Consider the following 19,876-nt stretch of genomic DNA (forward strand, 5'->3'; position numbering starts at 1 on the left):
ATTTTGTATGGACATTCAAGTGGGAGCATTAAAAGTTAATTAATTTGATCATTAGGTATGGTGTGAATTTCCACACTCCAAATTTCTTCGTGGAATTTAATGTAGTAGCCAACCTTGTTGTCACCGTTTGTAGCCCACAATGTAATAGACTAATAACAAGTTCACTTGTAGGAAGCACAAAAAATTTACCAGAGTAATATTTACAAATAATAATTCTACCCCTTTTACCTTCTTATCTTAATCCTCTAATTTCTTCCTATTTCATAACAGTAATTACTAATTAGATTTTTTTATTTTTATTTTTTTTATTTATTTTTTTTTATTTTTAACTAAGAAAAGAACATTTTGAAGGAAAACAAAAGTCAACACTCAAAAGACCAGTCTCCAGTACTCCAGTGCAAATGTTATGGCTTTATCAACAGTAGTAGCCACTGGTCTAACTAACTCCCTTCTCTATTCATCTCGTCTCAGCCATTCTCTTTCTTCACTCACTCTCTTCAACTTCGCTCGCACTCCTCTCACTCGTCAACGCCGTGTCACCACTCTGTTTTCCACTACCTCTCGCCGAAGCTTGATAACAATGGCGGCGATGAATACGACGCCTTACGGCTCTTGGAAATCGCCGATCACCGCCGATGTTATTGCCGGCGGTGAGAAGCGTCTCGGTGGATTCGCCGTTGACGGTCATGGCCGCCTTATTTTGCTTGAATCTCGTCCTACTGAAGGAGGGTAATTCCTCTTGCCTTTTATCATAATTTAATCTGTATTGCATTTTTATTTAATTTTAATTGTTGATTTTAATGCTTAAACCCTAAATTTTGGTGTGTTTAGGATTAGTGAGAGAGATATTGATGTTATTTTATATGATCATGTAGCTCTATTACTTGGAATTCGTGAATTGATAATCTATGAAGTTTACAATGTTATGGAATTGATTCTAAGGAATGAAATTAGTAGAACAAGGAGTTTAGTTATAATTACATCGTACGATGTGATTTAGAGCCGTTTCGGTTAATTCTGTAAAGTCTAATGTACTGCCTTTATTTTTAATTAGATTCAAATGAGCCATGCTTATGAAATTATTCTTCATAGATGAAGTCGAAGCTCGTTATTTTCTTTTCTCATCATAGCTTATGATTTTTTTTTTTTGAGGAAAATAGCTTATGATTTCTTTAGTGTAGCTGGTGAACTCAGAATGATTTTAACTCCGTGTGATGTTAATGGGACACCACTGTGTTGTGATGAATCGATATCCTGTTGTTTCTACCCCGTCTAGAACTCTAATAATTTACAAGCACTGATTAAAGGTTGTAGAAATTTCTTCAATTTCTACCCCCTAGAATATTTTGTGGAAATTGTTTCTTTTGCTAAGCTCTTGGATGATTATTTGGTGCTGCATTTCCATCCTTCTGCTTGAGGCTCGTTAGGACGTCAATGAATTCAATCAGCATTTTGGTCATTAGAATTGGGATGGAGAAGTGAGCTAAGGGGGTAAGTGTATTATAAAATGTGAGATCCATTTCCTACTTTGAGGGCCTAACATATTGCTTTATAAGCTTCTACTAAGTTTTGTTTGCCAACTTGCAACTCCCTAGCGCTCCTTTTGGGCAATGTGTTCATTAGCTGTTTTATTCCCATTAATCAGATTATCTGCCCCAGTGATTCAACAAAATTCATCAGCCAATGACTTTAATATGATTTATCTTTGATTACATATAGGAAGAACAAATTTATTTAAATAGGATGAGCTATCAGCTATGTAAGCTCGGCATTACAGTTACACTCAGTTCCTTCACCAAAGCACTGCACCTTCACTGTAACCTGTTTCTTATCTCCTATACATGTAATATGTTGATGCTTGGATTAGCCCTTTAGTTGCTATCTGACCTGTGCTTTCACATTGTTTTCCAAATGTAATTGTAAGGTATTGTAAGATGGTTATATAACGGCATGGAAATATGGGGAAATTAAGGGTATTTTATATGATAAAGGTAAAAAAATAGGAGTATTATGGTAAAATTACGTGAATAAAAAAAGGCTTATTGGAAATAGGCATAACATTTTAGGAAATCTGGAAATGAATACACGCACTGTACTATGGGACGGGAGTTAGTAATTTAAATGTCGAAGTTTATCTCTTTCACATCTTGAAATCTGTAGCATTGAAATTATGGTTTTAAGGGTTGCCTTTGACAAAAACAACTTTATACTCCCTCGGTCCACAATTAATCTTCTTTTTAGGTTTGGACACGCAGATTAAGGAGTTTGAAAGGGGGGTTAGAATATGAGAGAAAGAAAGGTAGTGGAGGGGTCCACATCACCTGGGCTGAGTGTAACAATTATCCGATTTATGTAACATGAAATTTTTTTGTGGACATTCTAAAAAGGAATAGGAAGATCATTTTTGGACAGAGGGATTACTTGCTATCTATTTATGCAAATGAGAAAGAAGATTATTCCATGTTTCTCCGTCGAACGGTTTTCCTTTGTTACTTAAATAATAATGCCTTACATGTCCCTAATAGATTTCGTTTAGTGGCATCACTAGCATGTATGGCAATTGTTCAATCTTTGATAATAATTTTAATTTTGGTGTTAGACGAGGTGTCCTCATTAGAGAAGCTGACATTGACGAAATGACGTCAGTTGACATCACTCCCAAAGAGTTTTCTGTTCGCTCGCGTGCTCAGGAATATGGAGGTGGTGCCTTTGCAGTTTCTGGAAATAAAGTAGTATTCTCGAATAATAAGGATCAAAGACTGTATCTGCAGTCAATTGGTCCTGGAGGTAATGTGCTTAAGTAGTTACGTGAACATCTTTTAATTTGTTTGTTTGTTTTTTTTTTTCCCCCATGCATTGAGGTTACAACTTATAACAAGTTAGATGGAAATAGTTATTTTCTTAATGTGAAGATTATTTTAGTTGCATCAGTAAGGATGTAATGGGGAGTGAGGCGAGTGAAACATGGAGAAGTAGCTTGTGATTGCTTTGGGCTTTAGGAATTGTATAGATATGCTCCTATCACACATAGGTCTCTAATGGCGGGTCATAAACTCTTGTATATATTTCCAGTTCTAGTTGATAATCGAAAGCTTTATGCTATAGGTAATTAAGTGTTGGTTTCTTTTGTATTCTTGCTGTACAAAATTATGTTATAATATGTCAAAAAAATTGGGATCAGGCAATTAGAGGGGATGCCATTTCCTTTGTAATATGAATTATGGTTGGATGTAATGATGACTTTTGCTTGTGTTACTTTCTGATGGACTGGGATCTAGTAAGGTGATTGGTAGCATTTGCTTCTGTAGATTCTTCTCCGTCTCCAATTACTCCAGATTATGGTGGGCCAACAATTTGCTATGCTGATGGAGTGTTTGATCCTCGTTTCCCTCGTTTTATCACTGTAATGGAAGGTATGTTATAATTTTTTGTGTCTACAATATTTGCTTTTTTAAAAAAAAAATAAAAAAATTTCGTAGGTTTCTTTATTTCTTTTTATTTTTATAAGGGGTGGGGGGGGGGGTCTTAGATCATGATGTACCCAAATATAATTATTTTCCTTCCATATATTGCCAGATCAACGTCTAAGTCACTCAAATCCAGTCACCACAATTGCAGCAATTACCCTTAGAGATCATAATGTTCAAGGTAAGAAAGGAAGGAACATACTCTTTTGAAGTTTTGGTGGATTAATCATGGTCTCTCTTTCTGTATGTGTGTGTGCATGCACAGGTTGCGCGCACTATACATTCATTTACTGCATGTATTATTAGGTTGTTTATTCCAGAACCTAAAATTATCCCATATCCTGTGCCATGTTCTGTTTCTGGTCCGCCTTTTCAGTCATTTAATATTTTTTTATTGAAATCAAGAACCATGTTGGAAATTGAGTCATTGACTATCATTCTACTGGGCTGTCATTTTCAGAACCTAAAATATTAGTTAGTGGGAATGATTTCTATGCTTTCCCACGTGTGGATTCCAAGGGGGAGCGAATAGCTTGGATTGAGTGGGGCCATCCCAACATGCCGTGGGACAGATCAGAGCTTTGGGTTGGCTACATATCTGAAAATGGGTGAGTAAGATGCCACTTTGTTACCTCTTTTTTTAGTAGCACATACTCAAGCTTGTTATTTGCACATTGATTGTAAATGACTGTTACTCAGAAACATGAAATTACTTTTTAATTTTGATAGATGTCGACATATGAACATTTGTGCAATTATGGTCAAAATATTTTTATATAAATCTTGATAATGATGTCTACATGTTGTGGCGGATCAAAGATTTTATGGATAGTGGGTTACTATTAATGGTGAGATTTCCATAAATTCAAATTTGGCAAGATATCGTCCTGTAATATTTCCTATTGACGACACCATATTCCCTTAATATTATTAATTAATATAAAAATAACTTGAGACTTATAACAATGTCATAACAATGTCTCTATCTTGTTGTTGGGTACATCTAGCTAGCTAATGTGCTTTTAACTAAAGTTTATTAGTTTTGCTCATTTGATGAACATTAAATAAGGAGAAAAAAATGATATGGTAAAAATTTGTATACTTATGATGATTATTAACGTAATCTTATATTTATTGTAAATAGATGAAAACTTAGTGCATAAGACAATTTGATTGGTTACATATTATTAAATGTAACATCAATCAATCAATCAAAGCCTTAATCCCATATAAGTGGGGTCGGCTAACATGAAACATATTTGATTATTCCGTGTAGTCATCAACATAAATCTTCCTCCTCCATCCCTTACGATCCAATGCTTCATCTTTATGCAAATCCATCTACTTCATATCCTTCCAATCTCCTTCTAACCAAGTCATTTTCAGTCTCCCTCTCCCTCGTTTAACCCTTCCATGGTCCTACTCTTCCACTCTTCAAATTGGTGCACCCTCGGGTCTCCGTCTTACATGCCCAAACTAACGCAGACGATTTTCCCTTAGTTTATCTACAATGTTTGCCACACCTGCTTACTTGCGGATAACCTCATTTCTGATTCTATCTCTTAGAGTGTTCCTACACATCCACCTTAACATGCGCATTTCCGTTACCTCCATCTTTTTAATGTTCTCCTTCTTAAAAGCCCTACATTTTAAACCATAGAGCAACACTGTTCTTATGGCAGTCTTGTAGAATATTCCCTTCAACTGTAAGGAAAAACTTTGGTCACATATCACTCCCGTGGCTGCTCTCCATTTAAGCAACCCCGACTTAATCCTGTGGGCTACGTCTTTATGAATGTCACCATTCACCAGTGTGTTTTCCTACCCAAACTATTCCGACTCCACGGTAAAGCAAAGATCGGGCTGGCTTTTCAATCAATCTCCGGCCGCTACTAGATAACTCTCTTCAATTATTCTTGAGAAGTCTATGACCTGTTGTGAATGCAGTCTCGAAATGGTTCATTGATCACTTATGATTTTTCCGAAACTAGAGAATTGAACATCGGAAATCTATTGGTGTTGTAGTTCCTGGAGTGAGTGAGACCGGGGCGGACTCACGTACGTAGCTACAAGGGGACCTGCCGAATTGTTTCAACGAGATACCGTTAACAAAACGGAGCCTTCCTTAGACTTTGAGTAGCTAAAGGAAGGGAAATCAACCGAGACCCCGTTGCTTAAAATCATTGACATATAAAACACCAGTCGTCAGCTGGTAACCAACCTCGGGATTGATTGTTGACGGATGGCAGATAAAGGAGGAAGGTTTCGGTAGGCCAGTGACACCGAGTTTAAAACTTTGAGTATGCTTTGATAAAAATCTTAAGAACAAGAAGTTAGAAATTTGAGATTCTTCTTCCTTATGGAAGTTTTACCACTAAAACTCTTAGTTGGCAAACTGTGGTCCACTCGTTTAATTTTTTAAATTCTACTGTAGATTTATTAACCTGAATTTGGGCTCAATTGAGTAGTTTAATTTTTTAATTCTACTGTAAATTTTATTAACCTGAATTTGGGCTCAATTGAGTAGTAAAGTATCTCATAGTTTTTGAAGTATGTAGCCCAGGGTTGTGTGTTATTTATTTGATTATGCATTTATCTGTTTCTTCTTATTTCTAAAGTTCTAAACTTATTAAAGGCACTTTTGTTGTTAGTTAAACTATACAGGAGAATGGTTCAAAAAAAAAAAAAAAAAAAAAAAAAAAAAAAAAAAAAAAACTATACAGGAGAAAACGAGAGGTTTTTTTACGATTGACCATACCGTTTAAGATAAATGGTACGGTTGACCATAATAGCAGTTATTTAAATTTGGTGACTGCAAGCGTACCATTAAAAAAGGGTTGGTTATAGGTTAACCATTAACGCATAATAATTAAATTCCTTTCAACAATACGTTAGTTTCTTTTTGGTATTTTCCACAACTGCGTCTTCTTCATTCCCGATTCAAGTGATTGGTTCTCCAATTTGTTACTCTTAGAGTCTCAGGCAACAAATTTTCATCAACAACACTCTCCATTAACAATAATCTGCAGGAACAAAGAAAACATATGAGTACAACAACCAAGTGCAAATATCACTCAGTTAGGGCTGAATTAGAAGAAAATCAAGACTAAGTGAAGAGACTAGCATTAAATTAGAAGCAAAAAAAAAAAAAAAAACCATTGGTTTTAATTAGGACGAAATTTTTGTCAAAAAAAAAAAAAAAAAGGACGAAATTTAAAGACTAAGTGTGAGACAAAAAACACAACAATAATTTCATGAAAAAAGACTTCAGTGAGAGAGAGAACCCATGAGAAAAACAGATTGAATGAGGGCAGGCATACCTGAAGAACAACAGCATTTTTTTGATGGTGTAGCCTCACTGCTCCAGTGAAGAGATGAAAAGGATTCTGGTGAAGAGAAACAGAGAAAGAAAATAATGAAGAGGTTGGAGGCAGCTGAAGAGTGTTTGGGGAATTGTGATCTTTATAGAGGAAAGGATAGTTGCATTAATTTAGTGAAAATTAAAAAAAAAAAAAAAAAACCTATTTAATTTGTTGGTTAGCCATTTACTCAAAATAATAACCATGACCGTAAAATTTAACTACTATCTTTATCAGTTTGGTTAACCGTAACTGTTAAAAAGTCAACATACTCCATGTTGTGACTTTTGGATGCACTGGCTCACTGCCATACGCAGGTTCTCATTTATGAGAAGGTTATACTACTGATACATGAGCATTAATTTTGTATAGTGTATTCATGTCCTACCTGATCTATCCCTTCTAGGCTTGGGCTTGTGGCTCTATTGATAGAACTATCTGGTTGACAGTTAAGAGTATTGGGAGGTTGATTAATGCATTAACAAATACGAAGTTTATTATGCCGATAATGTAATGTCATGATGTAGTCTTTCACAAAAAAAAAAAAAAAATAAATCATTATCTCGTCTTTTTATTTTGTTGAGAAATATTGAATTAACGAATCACTACCATATGCTTTTTTCATTTTCCATCATGTACAATTGTAATTTTCTTACTTTATAATGTTCTATTCTTCATCTCAAAGCTACTTTTATACCTATTGTGTCTTCATGGTTACTTAAATTGCTTGTTCAATACTTTTTGTGTAGTGATGTCTACAAACGCATCTGTGTCGCTGGTGGGGATCACACCCTTGTTGAGTCTCCCACCGAGCCCAAATGGACACCAGAAGGTACCATCAATGAATTTGTTTATCAAGTTTTGCACTGCCAAAATTCTAATTATTATTAATATGTTACTACAATAATTTGTTTAGCATGTGAATTGCAGTTTAGTAAGTGACAAGTTTTCATTTATTTCATCAATGAATTTGTTTATCAAGTTTTGCACTGCCAAAATGCTAATTATTATAACTATGTTACTACAATAATTTGTTTAGCATGTGAGTTGCAGTCTAGTAAGTAAATGGTACATTTCAAGTTTCCATTTCATTTGATCCAATATGCATTTAAGGCTGATAAGCTGCTTGCTGTAATCCTCTATTTGTTTATTTATATCTATTTTTTATGGCGAAGGAAAAATTTTCATTCATGATAAGCCATATGGCATCTAAAATGGAAATCAACCTAAAACAATACAAATTCAAGAAATATTACTCATTATGTTTCAAGTTAAATGCAACATTTTGACTGCATACTGGCCAATGCACATTTTAAAAAAAATAATTTCTAATTATCAATTAGTAAATATAATGAAAATATGATATGTAGAAAATATACATTGACATAGATCTAGAAACATCTTATGTTCTTACAACATGTTTTTAATAATAATATAATGTGTTTTTATTATGTAAAAATGTGTGTATTTTTTCTTTCATTTATTTCTATTTTTTTTTTTGTATTGGTTATTATTTTTGATTTTTTTTAATGTTATGTGCTTTTATTCGTTTCTAATTGTCTATGTACTTTTATATATTACCAATGTTTTTTTATAATATGGAGTAATATTTGTGCTTTTATTGTAGTGCTATGTGCTTTTGTTCAGTTTGTATGTGGTATTATCATACAAAAGTACCAAAAGGAAAACAATCCCGGTCGCATGTAGATTTACATGTAACCAAGTGTATGTTGTAATTTGTAGTTGTCGATAACTGAAAATCCGGTTGAATGTGAAAGCTACCAAAATTTGGTGGAATCCTAGTGTATATATATACCTTTCCTGTTTATAGAAATAGCCAAACATTACAAACAGATGACAGATCCTGCTGCATTGTCTGAAAGATTTTGTTTGTAATGGTGATGAATGAATGACTGATGAGGTATTCTTTGGGTGTGCTTTCGTCTGTTGGTAAGCTGAGTGCCAAGGACCAAGGTGCTGTTGCTGATGATATAGTATTAAACAATGAGCAAAAGTTTGGGTGAAATTACAAAAAAAAAGGACTTACACCAATGAGAAAAAACAAATTTGCTCATGAGCAAAATGAAAAATGCTCATAGGATGAGCAATTTTTAAGGTGAATAGTAACTATGTGGGGTCCACAAGGTAAGTAAAAATAAAAGATAAAAATAATATAGTAGAGAGAAATATAAGTACGTGTTAGTAATAACTAAAAAGTAAGAGAGAATGGTGAAGAAATTTTTTTTGATCATTGGTGGGATAAAAATATGATTACAAAAATGCTCACGAGTTGGAGGGGAGAGAAAGTGGGTAGAGAGAGAATGGGGAAACCATTTTTTCTTTTTTTTTTTTTTTTGCTCATTGTTGATAGTGCTCTTATATGTTGATCTAGCATTGTGAGAGACCATCCATCTAGACTTTTCACTGGAAGACCACTAAAATGATTGCATTTGCTTGGGATTAGGGAGCTCCACCTTCAGGCAGTTATTACAAGTGGAATGTAGACATCTTATTCAAAATATGATCTATGTGGCAAATTGGGTTCAAGTCTAATGACCTGTTTTTCTTCTTAATCAACAGAGGAGAAATGATGAGAGAGTGGAAATTAATCATATCATACCTTCTGAATTATTACTGTCATTATTATTAGTAAGTATGTTGTTGGGGAGGGGTGGGAGTCATAATGGATTCTATCCAATGTGTCATAGTATATTCTAAGAGGGTTTTATAGTTGTTGTAGAGTTCTTATTATAATGGCACTATTTGGGAGTCATATATTGTTAGAATTCTGTATTTATTTATTTATTTTAGAGTTCTTATTATATTGGCATTAGGAAACTATTGGGCTTCTTGAATTTTGAATTAAATCAAGAATTCTCAATTGTTTTCTCAATATAACTTGAACTATATTTAAAATATTTCATATAGCTTTATTATTTTATGATAGTGCAAGCGCTAAAGCAAAGCTGATAATATTATTGTGAATCTTGAGATAGTTGTAATTTGTCTTTGATTTGTTGAAATGCATGAACTTTTTTTTTTTGAAAACGAAATGCATTAATTTCAGGCTTTTCTTGTAGTGTTGTAAGCAAGCCAAGCTCGTTTGGTTACTAAAGTTTGATTTTTCCTACATGTTCCCTTTGGTAATTAATAGAACCACAAGATGTTTTCTTGGTTGGTCTAGCACTTGTATATAGCTGTAGCCCTAAATAAAGTCACTCTTCATTTTTTTTTTATTTTTTATTTTTTTTTTTGAGGAAAGCCACTCTTCATTTGCACTGGACAAAAGTCTATATGCTAGAAAACTTTCAAGTTTTTTAATTTTAAATTTTAATACTGTATATTGGTTTGCACAGGTGATCTACTTTTCATCACTGACAGGAAAAATGGATTTTGGAATCTCTATAAGTGGGTAAGGCTTTTAGATTTTAATCCAGATGCATAACCAGTATAAGCTGAGTAGCTTGTTTACTTGTTATAATATATCTCTAGACTCCCTTCTTGTGCTTACTGGAGACTATATTTGTGGGATGTGACATTTAGGTCGCTGAAAAAGATGAAACCACTATGACAGTATTGCCACAAGGCCCACAATGCCACATCTCTTGGCACACTGTAGATCACCCTTTTGGTTTGGGTGGTCCTTTCTTAAAGCAAAAAAAATTGAAATAAATTATGAGGGAGAAAGTTATGAGTGAATCTCAGCAGTTTTTTGGCTTTGATTGTGAGGTAGAATGTGTCACAGCAAAAAGAGGCAACTTCAGGGCCATCTCCCTTTTAATGAGTAAAGGGTATCAGTTTGAGGGACCCTAGATGATCTTGCCCATGTTTGGCTATTGAATAGAAATGTGACATTCGGCACTTATTTCTTGTCAATGACTGTATTAGGAGTCATTGACTGTATGTTTAGTGAGTTAAGTTTACTTGGGCTGGTAACAACTAACTAGTGCCTTTGACAAAACCAGGCATGGTAGGATTAGGTGACAATGATGTACAAGCTAACTCGTGGCTCTTGCTTTCTCATGATGTAGAGGTATGGTGGGCATTAGTTGAATTTGATGTACAAACTGAAATTGAGAAACTGGAGATAAAGAAACAGTCTATACATGTCAAACATGTGTTATTTAACGTTTGGATTGAGAATTTCTTGTAGTTCGGTTAGATCTAAGGTGTTTATAATTCCTTTTTCCTATTTGTATTGTTAAATACATGAAAAAGTGAAGCCACGCATTTACTTAATGGACGCCTTTTGTACCACAAACCTCCTCACATTCTCACAAATAATTCAGTTCCTTAAGTTAAAAATTAAATACTAACTGGGGAGGTATAAAGTGTGTTATTGACGAGGAGGATGAAAGGAGGGTAATTAATTGTGATGTCCCTTTAATATTATTTCCCGTCAATAAAGTTGAATAACTATTTCGGTACCTAGTAAGAGTGTAAGAATTATAACATGTTTCCTTTATTTATAGGTCCTTATAACGATTTATGTTTGTTGTGGCTGAACTTCAACTTCAACCATATTCAATTAGTGATTATATTGATTTGCTGTTGTTTGGAAGTTGATGCTTTTGGCAATCTGGTACTAAATTAGCAATTTTCGAGTTCAAAGCCTTATTATGTCAAGAATTTCAGTTGGAATGGTACTTGATTTTCTCAATTATACATGTATAGCTGGAAGATAGAATCTGAACAATGCAATGTGTTTGAAGTGATACTGTTTAGTTGCTTAATTCAATACTCCCTCCGTCCCTTAATACAAAGCCTCTTTCTAGCATTTATTACTCACATAATAAAGAGAAAGAGGCTTTTAATTTAGGGACGGAGGGAGTATTACTTAATCGAAAGATGGAAATGTTTGATACCCGCATAATCCAACAAAGTAAAGGAATGGACCATTATTTCTCTCTCAAAGACCTTATATTCATTTGTTATGTGGATATATACTATATATTGAATTGTAGTTCATATCATGGATAAATATTAATTGTTGTGCCCCACTTTTTATTTGTAGCAGCTGGTATTGATAATTGTTAATGTGTATACTTGTTGATGACAGATTGAATCGAAAAATGAGGTTATTGCTCTTTGCACCATGGAAGCTGAGTTCGCAAGGCCTTTGTGGGTTTTTGGCATGAACTCTTATGAAGTTGTAAACAGTCATGATCAAACGAACTTAATTGCTTGTAGTTACAGGTATGTTTTTAATGTTGGTGCGGAGAGTTATTTTGGTGTATGCACATTAATTCATGTCTATCCTCTATAACAACATTGTTCTGTTGGAAATTTAGATTATACTGTCTTGCAACAAATGTAAAAAGCAATAAACTCTTTAAACCTTTGTAACTTTGTTTGATGGTTGGGTTTCACTTTTTACCAAGAATTGTATGATTGTCTTTGGGTTTGACTATCTTGTCTTTTTGAAAAATAATGCTTTTAGTTCTTGGTATTGTGTTTCAGGTTGAAAGGTAGATCATATATTGGAGTCCTTGACGATGCTCAGAGCTCTTTGTCTCTTCTTGATATCCCTTTCACAGATATAAGCAATATTGTAATACCTAATTCCTCTACTTATTCTTTTTTGATGATTGAGAAGCTCCATCTTGAGCAATTGTATAGTTTATAAAATTTGCCTCTTTCTTATGCAGACATTAGGTTCCAATTGCTTGTATATTGAGGGTGGATCTGCTTCGCTTCCACTATCGGTGGCTAAGGTGCACTAACTATCATTTGAGCATTTCTTATGATCTTCCCACCTTTTTCTATGTAATTACAAGAGTGCTGCTATGTTGGGTTACTTAGATTACTGATGGATCCTGTTTGTTTATTTACCATGTTCGCTTGTTTCTTTTTTTGTGCTAGTAGGTGTCCTTGGATGATCAGAAACGAAAAGCAGTAGATTTTAGCATTATGTGGTCCTCATCACCAGGAAGCTCGAAATATGACTCATATTTTAGCTTACCAGAGTTGATTGAATTCCCTACTGGGAAAACGGGACAAACTGCTTATGCATACTTCTATCCTCCCACAAACCCTGTACATCAAGCTGTAGGTGGGGAAAAACCTCCACTTTTGTTGAAAAGTCATGGTATGTGTAATTTTCTTTGCATATACTATATGAAATATACTGATGTATGCAATGTGCTTATACACTATTAGCAATTGTGGCATTCCCTTTCTTCCCTGTATAATTAATCAATGATGTTCAGACTTAGGGTAAATATGTCGGACAAGGGTCTTGATTTAATAGCCTGACAGAATATTCTTCTGTTAAAGATTCTGGACAGGTGTGTCTTAATATAAGATATAGTCTGGTAGAAGGATACTTTCTTCTGTTTCATATGTATTATTATTGGGAAAGTATCTATTTCTATAGATTTTTGCCAAATTTGAAGTACTTAAATATTCAAATGAAATAAAGTGTCAGGAGTCTAGTATATATATAATTGAGCTAATTTAAAGAGTTGGAGATTAGGTTTTGGCTAGCAAGTTCATAATTCAATTTAGTTTCGAATAATGATCTGCTTGAGCTATGTACTACCTAAGACGCAGTTTTTATTTTATTTTTTTCAATTTGTAATTGGGAGAAATTTTTGTGTTGTTTCTTTTAGCAAGTATCCTAAAAAAACAGAAGAATGTTAAGGAACAGATGGTTTTTCTTGGTTACACATTGAATACTTTTTGGTTTATATAAAACAATCAAATCAATTTTGGGAATAATAGGCTTATTATTGCTCCGTTTGGATGTCAGAAGCTTATAGTTTTTTACTCTGATCAGTTCCATTATATCCAAACTTGTTTAGGAGGACCCACTGCAGAGACTCGTGGAATCCTTAATCTTAGTATACAGTACTGGACCAGCCGTGGCTGGGCATTTGTGGATGTTAATTATGGTGGAAGTACAGGTTAGTTCTACCATTTTTCAATGTTTCCTTCATAAGAAAGCCAGTTAAATTTTTATGCTTGCCCAGAAGAATTTATGCAGCCTTTCTTGTCAATTGTTGGCCTTTTATAAAAAAAATGCTCTCAGGACTTGAGAGTTCTCACTATCGGTCTCTTACTCTCATCTCATATACATTGTAAATTTGTAACTGAGAGCAATTTTTTGCATTTTTAATTTTATCTTTCTTTTTTGTATAGGCTATGGAAGAGAATACCGAGAGCGCTTGTTGAATAACTGGGGCATTGTTGATGTTAATGATTGTTGCAGTTGTGCTAAATTTCTGGCAAGCTCTATCCTTAGGTCTTTCAGTCATTGTTACCTGTTGTCCAAGAAGCTTTAAAATTAAATTTTATTTGTTTTATTTGGCAGGTGGACAATGGAAAGGTAGATGGTGATCGACTCTGTATAACTGGGGGTTCTGCTGGTGGATATACAACATTAGCTGCTCTTGCATTTAAGGAGACTTTCAAAGCTGGTGCATCATTGTATGGTGTAAGTATGTCAATTTTGTGATAACAACAGGTGCTGATTGTTGACCAACTTTGGAAAAATTCAATATTTCTTTTATTTACTCGCTTATTCAATTTGGAAGTGATGTTAGTTTTAGTTCGATTTTCAAAAAGATGATCTTAGATAATATTTTGATAGTTTTTATTGTATCTTATGTACTAAATGAGTGACATGAGAATATGATGCTTGACTCTGTTACTGAGAACACAGATTAAACAACTGAGTATAATTTAGTTAATGCTCCCTAAGAAAAGTAATCAATTTCAGAGTGGTTCTGTCTAAAATTTATTAAGGCTAAAGGAGTATATGTTGGAACCTCGTAAACAAATTTGGGTTCTTTGTCGTAGGGACTGATATCATTCATCCTTAGTTCATGCAAAGACTGTGATACAATGCCTGTAATGAACTGAAGAAAATAACCCTAACTCACCTAGGACTAAAATATAGAACAAAAGCTGAGAACATTTCTAAGTGCAATGCTCCCAGCCACTCGTAACATAAATTATTATGACCAAGAATAAAATCATTGTACAATTTTGAACGCTAGCAGGCTCCCATGTCACTTGAAAAACTCTAAATTCATTAAAAATAAATAAATTAATTAATTAAAAGAGCACTGATTTTGGACTGCATAGTTTAAGTATTAAATATAATAGCAGTAAGCTCTTGTGACTTCTTTGACATCATAACATGTTTACAATGGTATCTATACCATGATTCCAGAGTTGGACACTTGTACATGAGTATGCCTTTATTTTGATGTTTTGGCAAATCAGCTTACTTGTTTTTAAAGATTAATACATATTTTTTTAAAACTTTATCAAATGAAAATTGAAACAATAAAGCCTCTCTCCTCATCCAAACATAATTGATATCTTTTTTTGGCTCACTAACCTGTTTTACATGCCTCGGTTGTTGAACAGGTAGCTGACTTAAACTTGCTCAGAGCTGAAACACACAAATTTGAATCACGTTATATTGACAATCTTGTTGGTAATTATTCTGTTCCACCTGAAATAGAAAGTTTCAAAGAGTTTGCTTTCCATATCATTGGTTTTTTGTTTATTAGTTTGATTTAACCCAACTAATTTAGTGTACCCTTTATGCTGTTGTAGGGGATGAAAAAGCTTATCATGAGAGATCACCCATTAACTTCGTTGATAGATTTTCTTGTCCAATTATCCTTTTCCAGGGATTGGAGGATAAGGTATTTGTGATCTAATTTCCTCTGCAAGTTACTAGGGGTGTGAATTGGGGCATTGGGCAGTCTGAAATGTATTAGTACAATTTCGGATTCAGGTCCCAATCGAAAATTTTACTTACCAAATTAGTTCAACTTCAATATGATATTAATTGTATGACACAAAACACATGGGTTTCCATCGACCATGAAACACTTGAGTGTACCATGCACACATTATGTCAACAGCTGGGGTATTCAGGTGACTATAATTGAAACTGCACAACCACACAACTCACCGCGTTAGCTGTGGATTTTAATATTTTTAATACATGCTCTCATATTGAAATTGAATTATCTTAAAACTTACATGGTATTATTTTAAGATTTAAGAATTAAAATAGTACACTTGTTTAGAGCCTTTTGGTATCTTCATAAATTATCAGAGTAAAATACGGAATGTATGATTCTTTTCTTTTTTGTAATGAAAAAATTTACATTTACAAGGATATAGTGGAATATGATGGTCGTAGCTTGCAACATAACACATTGTTGGATCCTGAAAATTTGGCTTATGGGTTCGAATTCATTGAAGGCTACTCTTTTTGAAAATACAAGTATAGCTTATGGGTTCAGATTCATTTTGCCTAAGCTACTGATAAATAAAACTAAATTATTTTGTGCAACAAAACAACATAATATTATTATTTTTTTTTTTTTTACCCCAATTATAATTTAACTAATTTGGGGTTTTGATTATATACTTCATCCGGTTAATACTTGCAAGACACATTCACTGTATTTAAGAAAAGTGAGACTTAAATGATTTCATACACTTAAATGGGGTTGAGAGATTGTTAGGAGCAAAATTAAGTGGGCCATGAGCTTTAAGAGAGGGTAATGGTACAACTTTCACTTAAAAAATTACAATTATAGTACGGTGTAAGTATTGTGACTCTTCCATTTTAGAGAATTGTTGCAAGTATTAAAAAAGTATCTTGTAAATATATAGCAAATAGTATTTTATCTGATAATAAAAAAAATGAATAAAATAATGAAGCTATAAAGACCTGTTGGCACTATCGTTATTAACTTGTGTATTGGATAGGAATATAGGGTGGAAAGGGAGGCTAGGGAAAGTGAGTGATAAAATTTCCCTTATTTGGGTAAGGCATAGGGCAAGGAAAGGGAAAGGAAATGGAGATATTCATTTTCCTTCATATTTTGATAAACCGAATCCCTCCATTGTTGAGATTTTAAAGGAAAATAGGTCACTCTCACCCTCTCCCTTGCCTCCCTTTCTCTTCACTCTTTTTCCTCCTCCTCCCCCTCCTTTTCCCTTCTTAATTGTTATCCTAACATAGAGTAAGAAAATTGAAATGAGAATGAAAATAAACAAAAAATGTCTCTCATAGTGCTTGAACCCACGACTTAAATCACACCTTTGCATGCTAGTTGTTCCAGAAATCATTACTATCTTTTTTTTTTCCTGCTGTTTTTTTCTGATCATTTTTTTTTTTTTTACATTCCAGTACAGGTTCAGTTGAACCTATACTAGATTTGCCTCTGACAGAACACCACTTGAGGTGTTTTTGTTTTTTATGGTTCTAAACTTCTAATAATTATCAAATTGAGACCTCAACTTTAAGTACTCCTTTTTTCCTACTGGTTTTAATTAATTGTTGAAACTTAAGAGTGATGGGAGTGATTTTCTGGTTATTAAATTTATCTCTTGAAGTATGAACTTGGCATTGTTTATTTATTCTCTTTTAATAATAATAAAAATAAAAATAAAAAATAAAAAAATAATAAAAAAACTAAAATTGTACTATATATCATGAACACTTTTCAGGTTGTACCCCCTGATCAAGCTCGAGCAATCTACAAAGCATTGAAGGAGAAGGGCTTGCCTGTTGCCCTTGTTGAGTATGAAGGTGAACAACATGGGTTCCGAAAGGTAGATGATGGTCTTTCATTTAAAAAAAAAAAATTGTTTTCATATAAAATGTAACTATGCATACCCAAATGGGAATTTTTATACTTCGAATAATGCACAGGCTGAAAACATCAAGTTCACCCTTGAGCAACAGATTGTCTTCTTTGCACGCACAATAGGAAACTTCAAAGTGGCTGATGATATTACTCCAATCAAGATTGATAACTTTGATTGATCAGCAATTGACAGTTTGACACCCTATTAATGCACTTTGGGCCTCTTTGACTCAATCATGGCTTATGCATTGATCATGATGATCCCATGATAACAGCTATTGTTGATGTTTACTTGCGTATGGCACAGTTTATTGGCGCGCATAGATGCATGAGTGTATGACTCCAAAAGGTTGGCTAGACAGGCGTATATCTGTAAGGAGAAGTTTCCTTTCCTTTCCTTTTCTTTTGGGCGATGGAATTGTTATACTGAAAATGCTTCCCTTACTAATCTATGGTACTTTAGCGGATGTAGTTGGATGATCATCTGAAGATTGCTTTTTGATTTTACAGTTTTCTTCTGATGCTTGTTGCTTGGTTAGAAATATACAAAGTACTAGTATGTAGTACTCGTGTAACTTTGCACTTGTAGAATAATTCTTGCTTCTCTATTCCCGGGGACCTATGAGTACATGACTATATGTGGGAATTTTTTTTTGGAATTAGCTAGCTAATGCTCTATACAGTTATCTGAGAATCTTCCCACTTATTCTTTTGAAATGATTTCAAGTTTCGGTATGGACTTCACAAAATTGGAGAGGTCTAGGTCTAATTACAGTTATCTTATCTTTCATTCTTAACTACGATGAGCTAAAGACCATAACCATGTGCTAGTGCATGAACTGTTGGATTGATTGCCAAGCGACCTAAAATCCCTTGTTTGTATGGGAGGAATGACTTCTTCCTCATATCTTGTGAGATAGCCTTATTTACAGTATAGTGCAGCTCGTGAGCTGACATCGGTCCTCTTCGAGCAGGAATTATACTCGAGGAGCCTTGTGCTGATGATGGTGATCCTGGGTTATTGGCAACTTCGTGTTTCCTATGCACATATGAATATTTCTTCAAAAGATCTTTCTCTGATGCTCGTCCTTCTGATGCACTACGAAACAGGAACAGATCTTTTAACCTCCACTTTTTACTTCCTTTAGAAGAAGTGGACAATGTTGATGGAGATGAAGTTGGCTTTGAAGTGGAGGCGATTTCTTCTGTATTCTGCTCTTGTTCCCATGGATACTTAGATTCCCGTGGTGGAGAAAGTGACCTTATCACTCTCCTTCCATTCCTAGAGTCAGATAAAGCTGAAACCGCTCTCTCTCTTGCTCGTTCTCTTCCTTTCTTTTTAATTCTTGTTCCCTCATTGTCAACTGCAGGTTTATCAGGTTCTGATTCCTTCTTTCGTTTTGGTGAAAACACGCTCCAAAAACTCTTCTTTTGCTGTAATTTGGTTGAATGTGGAGATAAAAGAGGACTATCTATGGATTCTAGTTTGTGCCCTTCAAAAGGCAGAGGCTTTACAAGGGATTTGGATTCTGTCTTTGTAGCAAATGGGAAATCAAATGATAAATCAGAGGTAGATGTATCACCTCTCGTGTAGTTACTAACCTTGGAAAATTGCTCAACTTCATGATAGATCCCTATGGATCGAGCTGGACTTGTTGGCGCACTAAAGTAGTAATCACTGAACCCCTTAGGAGTCGATGGAGAGCTTCCACAGGGAGATGCCCGGCCGCTGTTGAAATCAAACTCTATTGATGAAGGCGATTGCATTTGCAATAACTCCTTTTTTCTTTGGTATAATTTGGAATAATATTTGTGATTATTGGCCCTTAAAATTGATATTACAATAAGATTGTATTTGTTGTGCTCTACCTAAGTTCTCAGCATAATGCTTATATTTTCTTCGCTTGATTTCTATTTATTGAAAAAAAGTTTGACTTTTAACAATTTAATTATAATGAAAATACGTTTACATAGTATTAGAATTAAAGGAGGAAGTTGGTTGATGTTGAATTGTAAGCGTAATGGGTGGCATCATCTTTAGCTTTACCCCCACGTTTTCTAGCTAAATATAATAAAGTCATAGATTTACATTCTAGATGCATAACATCATAATATCTTTTGTCGCATTTTTTTCATTTAAAAATTAACTTATGGTCCAATATTACGGTCTCAATAAATTAGGTATGTATTTGATGGAAACAAATGCACTCCATCTAGCACCCCTGTACTCGAGCTGCACGGCTATAACAAGCAAATCTTGATGTAGTAAAAATTTTAACTTCTAACAATTATGAAGATAAGAGATCAAATTTTATTGGTAGTTCTTTAAAATTGGACAATTTGGGGATTCCTATTTCCTTCCCCTATTCTTCGTTGGGACTCATGGAAACTTGACACCTACCTACTATTTAATACATGAATAAAC

General features: G+C 34.1%; 2 protein-coding genes across 2 annotated transcripts; one reads left to right on the forward strand and one right to left on the reverse strand.

Moving 5' to 3' along the window:
• Positions 1-368: 368 nt before the first annotated feature.
• Positions 369-18,207, forward strand: LOC145639039 (peptidase uncH-like). Its single transcript, XM_081690143.1, has 18 exons — positions 369-729; positions 2,600-2,787; positions 3,309-3,413; positions 3,577-3,648; positions 3,928-4,075; positions 7,576-7,658; positions 10,183-10,238; positions 11,886-12,022; positions 12,287-12,377; positions 12,475-12,540; positions 12,692-12,914; positions 13,630-13,731; positions 13,967-14,052; positions 14,139-14,261; positions 15,203-15,272; positions 15,395-15,486; positions 17,312-17,416; positions 17,517-18,207. The coding sequence occupies exons 1-18, from the start codon at positions 407-409 to the stop codon at positions 17,628-17,630; spliced, it is 2,184 nt and encodes a 727-aa protein (XP_081546269.1). The 5' UTR covers positions 369-406; the 3' UTR covers positions 17,631-18,207.
• Positions 18,208-18,258: 51 nt separating this feature from the next.
• On the reverse strand, positions 18,259-19,218 carry LOC145640270 (uncharacterized). The gene has a single exon (XM_081691572.1). It carries the CDS (start codon positions 19,216-19,218, stop codon positions 18,259-18,261), a length of 960 nt encoding a protein of 319 aa, XP_081547698.1.
• Positions 19,219-19,876: the final 658 nt, after the last annotated feature.

Source organism: Chenopodium album, chromosome 7 (genome assembly GCF_948465745.1).
Source record: "Chenopodium album chromosome 7, dcCheAlbu1.1, whole genome shotgun sequence".
NCBI lineage: Eukaryota > Viridiplantae > Streptophyta > Magnoliopsida > Caryophyllales > Amaranthaceae > Chenopodium > Chenopodium album.